General features: G+C 46.2%; 1 protein-coding gene across 1 annotated transcript in view; it reads left to right on the plus strand.

Annotated features, from left to right (window-relative positions):
• LOC124616229 (protein turtle homolog B-like) overlaps window positions 1-8,169 on the plus strand; it is a 454,186-nt gene extending 446,017 nt beyond the window's left edge. The window contains exon 7 of the mRNA XM_047144531.1: window positions 8,015-8,169. Coding sequence (XP_047000487.1) covers window positions 8,015-8,169 — 155 coding nt within the window. The remainder of the gene's footprint in view (window positions 1-8,014) is intronic.
• Window positions 8,170-9,467: the final 1,298 nt, after the last annotated feature.

Below are 9,467 nucleotides of genomic sequence, written 5' to 3' on the forward strand. Positions count from 1 at the left end.
AACGTGCAGCTACACGCAGAGGTTCTGTGTAGTCTGTACAATCGAATGGCAGAGAACTGTTGTAGATATTTTAATGCGTTAGTGAGAAACTGATTTACGATGAGAAAAAGTAATTCCAAGTGTGGCCAACGGCTGCAGATCTAGTGTTATGAATGTAAGAAAGACCTGTAGAAATGATTCCAAAGGTAATGGATTAGCAACCGGACGCGGGCAAAAAACGTCAAACAAATGCTAAAGGCATAATTCGGGTCTTAAATCAACCGCCGCTAACACAATTTGTGCAATACGATCAGCACCAGACTTCAGCTGAATCGTAAAACGACGTGATCAACCGTTGCCGGCAGTAGTTCCTGTGCAGTATTAACAACGTGTTCCTGCATACCTTTCCTTCAAATCAGGTTAAGGTCGGATGTGTCCCTGGTAAACGCTTTCTTTTAGATATCCTCAGAGTCAAATGGACTGAGATCAGGTGAACTTGCGGGCCATACATCTGGGACACCTATGGAGGTAACATATTCGTGGAAGTTTGCATTAACCAGAACTTTCAGTCGGCGAGCGAGATGAGGTGTTGCCTTATGTTACATGGAAACTTTGATTTCCAGTACTTTATGCTCTTCAAAAAGCAGCAATTATATGCTGTACACGGAGATCTAGAAATCTTTCATGGTACACCTTATACACTCCTGGCGATAAAAATTGCGACACCACGAAGATGACGTGCTACAGACGCGAAATTTACCGACAGGAAGAAGATGCCGTAATATGCAAATGATTAACTTTTCAGAGCATTCACACTAGCTTGGAGCCGGTGGCGACACCTACAACGCGCTGACATGAGGAAATTTTCCAACCATTTCTCATACACAAACAGCAGTTGACCGGCGTTGCCTGGTGAGACGTTGTTGTGATGCCTCATATAAGGAGGAGAAATGCGTACCATCAGGTTTCCGACTTCGATAAAGGTCGGATTGTAGCCTATCGCGATTGCGGTTTATCGTATCGCGACATTGCAGCTCGCTTTGGTCGAGGTCCAATGACTGTTATTTGAATATGGAATCGGTGGGTTCAGGAGGGTAATACGGAATGCCGTGATGGATCCCAACGGCCTCGTATCACTAGCAGTCGAGATGACAGGCATCCTATCAGTATGGCTGTCACTGATCATGCAGCCACGTCTCGGTGCCTGAGTGAACAGATGGGCACGTTTGCAAGACAACAACCATCTGCACGAACAGTTCGACGACGTTTGCAGAAGCATGGACTATCAGCTCGGAGACCATGGCTGCAGTTACCCTTTATGCTGCATCACAGACAGGAGCGCCTGCGATAGTGTACACAACGACGAACCTTGGTGCACGGATGGGAAAACCTCATTTTTTCGGGCGAATCCAGGTTCTGTTTACAGCATCATGATGGTCGCACCGTATTAGGCGCCATCGCGGTGGACGCACATTGGAAGCGTGTATTTGTCATCGTCATACTGGCGTATCACCCAGCGTGATGGGTGTGGGGGGCCATTGGTTACACGTCTCGGTCACCTCTTGTTCGCATTGACGGCACTTTGAACAGTGGACGTTTCATTACAGATGTGTTACGACCCGTGGCTCTACCCTTCATTCGAGTCCTGCGAAACCCTACATTTCAGCCGGATAATGCACGATTGCTTGTTGCAGGTCCTGTACGGGCCTTTCAGGATACAGAAAATGTTCGACTACTGCCCTGTACAGCACATTCTCCAGATCTCTCACCAACTGAAAACGTCTTGTCGAAGGTGGCCGAGTAACTGGCTCGTCACAATACGCCAATCACTACTTTTGATGAAGTGTGGTACCGTGTTGAAGCTGCGTGGGCAGATGTACCTGTACACACCATCCAAGCTCTGTTTGATTCAATTCCCAGGCGTATCAAGGCCGTTATTACGGCCAGAGGTGGTTGTTCTGGGTACTGATTTCTCAGGATCTATGCACCCAAATCGCTTTAAATGTCAGTTCTAGTATAATATATTTGTCCAATGAATACCCGTTTATCATCTGCATTTCTTCTTCGTGTAGCAATTTTAATGGCTAGTAGTGTAGGCTTTATGGAAGTATTATCTTGAAGGAACAACGGATCGAGAATATAGGTGCTTGTGAATCCGCACAGCACAGTCACATACGGCGAAAGCAGTGGCTCTTCGTGCACAGAACGGAGTTGAACAGTACCCGAAACTCGGCGGTCCTATGTATTCACTGCATCCAGTACGGTAGAAAGTGCTTCGTCTCCCCTTAGAATGTTGCCCTGCTCATGTCTTCACATGTCATGAACTTCGATCCATGCCATAAACGGAAAAGCAAATTCAGACCATTGCTTTGGATCATCGGGTTTCACTCGCTGCACCATATGGGTGTTGTACTGGCACCATTGTAAAATAAACCGAAAAACTTACCGAATTGTTGACCACAGGAGGGACAATTCTTGTGACTCGGCGCGAGAATTAGCACTATCCAGGGGCACTTGCTGAATGGTCTGTTATAGTAACAGCAACGCAGTCAATAACTTCCACTGTGGTGGGACTCCTTCCTCTTCCAGATGGCACACCAAGCTCACCCGTGTTTTCGAATTTCACTCTCATCTTCTTTACCTAATTTGAAGACATCGGGGTTCTCCTTAGACCTTTCAGTCGGCGATACTTTCTCAAATCAGCGCTGTACCTGCTGCCGTCTACACAGAACAGTTTCACTAAGAGCGCACCGTCTCTCTTGTCGATAGCCATACCGTTAGCTCGCGTTACAGCTGTAATTCAAACACTGTATAGCTCCATATCCGCACCTGATGGCTAAAACTGGAACTAATTTTTTTACAGCACAAATCGGTTCCTCATTAACACACTAGCATATCAACCAAATTTCTCTGCCATACGATAATTCCAGCCCATCCTGGATATCCTTGCACTTTAATTATAACCAACGATACATCGCAGGAACAACAAAGGGTGCTATGCGACTTGAAAAAGCCTCTAGTCATTCTTGTTTTCAAGAAGGACTATAAGACAGATGCAGATAATTATAGGCCTTTGTCGTTGAATTCAGTCTGTTGTCGAATTAAGGAACGTGTTTTCTGCTAAAGAATTATAACGTTTTAGAAGAACGGAAATCTCCTCTGCAAAAATCAACATAGATTCCGCAGAGAGAGATCTTGTGAAACTGAGGTCTCCCCTGTTCCTCCACGGGAGTCAAAGCACTGTAAACAACTTCGCTCATGTTTATTCCGTATACCTTGACTCCAGGAAGGCACCTGACACCGTCCCGCTCTGGCAGTTACTGAAAAAAAAAACGACCTAATCGAATATCGGATCAGACTACCAAATGGATTCAAGACTTCCTTGCTGATAGAACTCAGCAGGTCTCTTTTAACGGAAATAGCCGATTAGCCGATACATGTGAAGGTAATTTCCGGAGTACCCCTAGTAAGTCTGATAAGAGCGTTATTGTTGGCAGTGCGTATGAAAGGCCTGGTAGAGAACGTGGGAACTTGTTTAGGACTTTCCGCAAATGATGAGATTGGCTATAAGGAATCAGGAACGACAGAAGATCGTATCGATTCGCAGAGCGACCTGCAGAAGATTTGTGAATGGTGCATGCTCGGGCAGTTGACTCTGAACGTGGGTAACTGTAACATATTGCACATACGTAGGAAAAGAAAGACGCTACTCTACAATTAAACTATTGATGACAAACTCCTGACACCGTATCTGTTTTAAAATATCAGGGAGTAGCCATCTAGAGCAATCTTAACTAGAATTACCACATAAATAGTACAAAAGGCAAACACCAGGCAAATTCAGAGGACGAATTTTAAGGAAATGTAAATCATCCACGAAGGAAGTGCCTTATAAGGCACTTGTTCGACAGATTCTTCAGTGTTGTTCATTAATATTGGATCCTTACTCGGTAGGCCTGGTAGAACAGATACAAAAGATCCAACGAAGATTAGCGTGTTTCGTCACGTGATCCTTTATTTGGCGCGAGAGCTTTATCGAGGTGCTCAGAAAAATCCATTGGCAGACGTTACAAGAGAGGCATTGCGTATCACGGAGAGATTTACCATTGTAATTTCGAGCTAGCAGTGTCGGGCAGGGCAGAGTCGGACAACATTTTACGTGGACCTCACCAACCATACATCAGGTGAAACGACCACGACAACAATATTATAGAAATTAGAGGTAATACAGAGGCTTACCTACTTCCGTTTTTCCCACGCGCCATTCGCCAGTGGAAAAGGGTAAGGAGGATCAGTAAGTACCTTCCGTCACACACCGTTAAATGGCTTGCACACTATAATGTACATGTAGATGAAACGTCCAGGTAATCTATAACTTTTATCCCAGTGAACTTCCACTTCCTTTGAATTTCCATTTAATATCATCGACTCGTTTTGAAGGAGCCTCAAAATTCAATTACTGAATAGCGGACTCGAACGCTATTTCCTCGTGAGGTACATTGCCTTGACCACCGATTTAAAAAGTGCGTTTTACCACAGTTGTTCTCTTTTTAACAGAACAGAGAGAAAAAGTAATGTGAGAATGTTTTGCCAGGAGCTTCAAAATTTTGGTACAGACTTCCGTTGTAGTACATTCATTTAATTATGTATAGGAGTTTTTCTGAGGTGTTGGATTCCTTTCATCACTTTCCAATACTTATTCTATATTCTATGAAAAGCCGTTTTCTCCTGTGGTGTTGGGGATTTTAATCTGCACTCCGCGAACTACTGAGTTTCATCTGCCGCTTCTTTTGTATAACACAGTGCGTTAATCTAAATTGAAGCCATAACTCGTGGAAACGGTACACGACGATACAGCTCTGTTTTATGTTCCATCGGGATTGTCTCATAAAAAAGGAAAAAAACGCATACATGGCGAACCACCACAGAATGGAACGTTGTAACACTTTACGAGTTAACATGGCTACGATTCTGCAGCTGACTGAATTCGCACTCGGAGAACCACATTTTTCGTTAAATGATGGTTTTAATCTGTTTCCGCTTATTGTGGTGAATACGCCAACACGAGCCTCCATTCGCTGTTTCGGACACTTGTTTAATGAAAGCTCGTTAAAGTCATATGTTATCTTGACAATTTCGGCATCTTTCGTTGTTCCACCTTAGAAGTCGTTTCTTGATAAATACGTACCAATAATAGCTGTTAATAAAAAATTGCCCTGCGCGACCGCTACGGTCGCAGGTTCGAATCCTGCCTCCGGCATGGATGTGTTTGATGTCTTTAGGTTAGTTAGGTTTAAGTAGTTCTAAGTTCTAGGGGACTGATGACCTCAGATGTTAAGTCCCATGGTGCTTCGGGAGTGCTTAGAGAACCTATGAAACAGTCAGCCTTCATGGTAATCAGGGATGATTCAGCCAATAGGTAGATCTTATAATTCTGTAAAATCACAAACAACGAAGTAAGTAACGTGTTACGTGTTTTTAGAAAACAGGTGAAAGTGGTGATGGAGCTCTATGATTCCCATTTTCTGCTGCAGATCTGATGATGGTCATTATAGACCGAAACCGGTAATCTGTTAGCAAAAAGTTTGTGACCATAGACGTAAAGTAAAGGAAACCTAATACATTCTCTGACTTATTGCCGCATCAATACAGAATGAAACCCCAAGTTTTAGACGGTTACCTTCATCTTCTTCGTCAGGAACAAGTGAAACATAACATCAACGGCATATTAAAAATCGGGAACTGGACATATTCGTTGTTGTTGAGTGCAGCCTCCAACAACCCTCCCACAACAAAGGTCAAAATTTAATCATGATTGTGGTGTTCCTCACGGTGCTAAATACTGCTTTTTCTCGCAACAACAAAGTTATTATGCGGCAGGTGTCATTAGAGCACAGTTAATAAAGTTATTTCATGAAATAATGAATAAACTAGGCACTCATCTTTTCGTGTTTCCCAACGCTGGTCTCGTTGTAAAATCATGGCTCAATCGTCGAAAATTATTCCAAGTTATTTCTACTCCCACTTTATTTACAGAATCCCAGTATGTAGGAGCTTGGGAAAAAGTTTTAGTTTCACCAAACAGTATCTTATGTTGAATTCTGAGGCTTATAATAGTACTTGAATTACGTATATAAGACGAACATAGCAGCAGTTTCGACTACACTTCTTGCAATATGCCGATGACACCGCATTCCTCGCCCTCGCTCCTACCCTCCAACGGTCCAAACGCCTTCTCCAGAATCACCTTGACCTTTTTGCCCCTTGGTGTAACCAGTGGCTCCTGAAAATCAATCCTTCCAAGACCCAGGCAGTTATCATAGGTCGTACCACTCGCTCCTTCCGGCTCCTGGATTTCTCCCTTACCATCTCCGCCCGTCCTGTCCACCTCACCCCCCACCATCACCCACCTTGGCCTCACCACTGACCGTCAGCACACCTGGATCCCTCATCTCCACTCCATCCAATCCAAAGCCCACAACCACCTCCTGTCCCCCACACGGATCCTCTATGACTACATTCCTTTCCCCCATCTGCTCCTATTCCTCGAACATATCCGCATCCTCCCGCCGCCTTGATCCCCCTCACCCCTGGTTGCTCCTCTCCTCTCCCAACCCCGCCCCCTGCCACATCTTCACTGTTGAGTCTGCCCTACCCTCCATCTCTACACCCTTCATCTCCTTTCCCAAGGCTGCTTCCATCAACTCCCCCTCCCGGATGATGCCTTCTCTCCCTCCATTTATCCCTAGTATCAACTCTGATCCTCACCCTCCTCCTTTTCTCTGTCCTTTTCCCGGGCTCCCTCTCCCCCCCCCTTCCACCCTCTTTCTTTCCCACCTCCCCTCTCTCTGCCCCCTTCACTCCCCCGAGTCCTTTTGCATTTCCTTCCGCTACCTTTTCCCATTCCCTCTCGCGTCTGCCCTGCCCCTCTCCCCCCTTATGAGTCCTCTCCCTCCTTTGGTTCCCCACCCTCTTTTCGTTTTTTCCTCTCCTCTCTCCTTGTTTTCCCCCTCCTCCAGGTCCCCACCCATCTGCCCTTGGCTAGGGTTGGTTGGTTGGTTTGGGGAAGGAGACCAGACAGCATGGTCATAGGTCTCATCGGATTAGGGAAGGATGGGGAAGGAAGTCGGCCATGCCCTTTGAGAGGAACCATCCCGGCATTGGCCTGGAGTGATTTAGGGAAATCACCTTGGCTAGGGAGTGTCATCTTTGTGCCGACATTTTCGTGCAGTGTTTTACAGTGAGTGTTTTACAGTGAGTGTTCCGTGTTGTGTCTCTTTTTGGAAGTGTTGCGAACGGCCATCATACTGTCGCTGGGTGTGTTTTGTTATCTTTTGCGAACAGAATACAGACTGTAGCCACGTTTTTTAATTGTGTGTCTACTATGTTACTTGTCTGATCCGTCTGTATTTTATTAACATTGCCAACCCCTTTGCTTTCTGATTTAACTTTCCGCAATTTTCTGCCATTTTACACTTTAAGTCACCGTTTTATCGCCTGTTTTTCTTGTTTTTCTTCTTCCGTTTTTAAAAAAGTTTGTAGGCCGTAGAGCAGCGTACTAAACTGCTGCCAGCCCGCCCCCTTCCGGGGGGAATTGAAATTCAATAAAGGAAAAAAACGGTTTCGACAGTCTCTTCCTCCTGACGAAGACTATGAAGGTAATTGTCGAAAGCGTGGGGTTTCATCCTGTACCGATACGGCAAGAGCCCCAAGAGTATTTTATACAACAGTGCCGACCCGAAACACTTTGTTGTCAATGAATGTTCCAGACTAGGGAAGTATTACACGCATGAGATATTTCAAGAAACTTCCAGAAATGGTTCACCTGGTGACACTGCAGCAAACTATATCTACGAGTACACGTGGCAATACCAACTGGAGGAGGTGCTACGGTAGCCCTTGTTTATCACTGTGGCTTCTCCTACCATTTTGATTAATGCCGGAGTTTAGAAAAACGTAGGCCAAACTGTCTACAGTGAAACGCTGAGGTTTTGTGTGACAAGCCTGGAAGTCGTACGTCGCGATGTTGTTGCAGCAGAGAAGCCGGCACCGATGCAGCAGGACACGCGCAAGGCGTCGGCGGCGGCGGCGGCCGCGGCCCCGTGGCCGGCGTCGGTGGTCTTCCTGACGCTGCAGCAGCTGCTGCTGCTGCTGCCGCTGATGACGCTGACCCCGGCGTCGTGGAGCTGACGCGCCGCCCGGCGTCAGCAGTGAGCGCGGCGGGCCGGGGCGCGCGCGGCGCCGGCTCGGCGAGTGAGACGCGACCGCTGCGGCCGCCCGCCCGGCCGCAGTGGCGCCTGCCGCCGCCGCTACCCGCTTGACACCCCGCCGTCGGCGCTCTCCTACCGGCGGACCGCCACCACCACTACTCGATGTCTTTATCTTTGTAAAATAAGACCTAATAAATATCTTTTGTAACCGTTAACGACGAGTTGCTTTATCCTTTAGTGCCCACCCCTCATTGTCTTACAGAGAGATCAGCTACACGAGTACTTAGCTATTTTCCGGATTTTCCAGACTTCGGTGAACCGCTCTCCACAGTACTGCAGGTTATACAGGGTGTTACGAAAAGGTACGGCCAAACTTTCAGGAAATATTCCTCACACGCAAAGAAAGAAAATATGTTATGTGGACATGTGTACGGAAACGCTTATTTTCCATGTTAGAACTCATTTTATTACTTCTCTTCAAATCACATTAATCATGGAATGGAAACACACAGCAACAGAACGTACAAGCGTGACTTCGAACACTTTGTTACAGGAAATGTTCAAAATGTCCTCCGTTAGCGAGGATACATGCATCCATCCTCCGTCGCATGGAATCCCTGATGCACTGATGCAGCCCTGGAGAATGGCGTATTGTATCACAGCCATCCACAATACGAGCACGAAGAGTCTCTACATTTAGTGGAATTGGTCCGCCTCTACCAATCCATCGGTCACCGAATCTGTTGTTGAGAAGCGTACGAACACTTCCACTGAAATGTGCAGGAGCTCCATCGTGCATGAACCACATGTTTTGTCGTACTTGTAAAGGCTCATGTTCTAGCAGCACAGTTCGAGTATCCCGTATGAAATCAAGATAAAGTGCTCCATTGAGTGTAGGTGGATGAACATGGGGCCCAATCAAGACATCACCAACAGTGCCTGCCCAAACGTTCACAGAAAATCTATGTTGATGACGTGATTGCACAATTGCGGATTCTCGTCGGCCCACACATGTTGTTTGTGACAATTTACAATTTGATAACGTTGGAATGAAGCCTCATCCGTAAAAAGAACATTTGCACTGAAATGAGGATTGACACGTTGTTGGATGAACCATTCGTAGAAGTGTACCCGTGGAGGTCAATCAGCTGCTGATAGTGCCTGCACACGCTGTACATGGTACGGAAACAACTGGCTCTCCCGTAGCACTCTCCATACTGTGACGTGGTCAACGTCACCCTGTACAGCAGTAACTTCTCTGACGCTGACATTAGGGTT

The sequence above is a fragment of the Schistocerca americana genome, chromosome 5, assembly GCF_021461395.2.
Source record: "Schistocerca americana isolate TAMUIC-IGC-003095 chromosome 5, iqSchAmer2.1, whole genome shotgun sequence".
Classification (NCBI taxonomy): domain Eukaryota; kingdom Metazoa; phylum Arthropoda; class Insecta; order Orthoptera; family Acrididae; genus Schistocerca; species Schistocerca americana.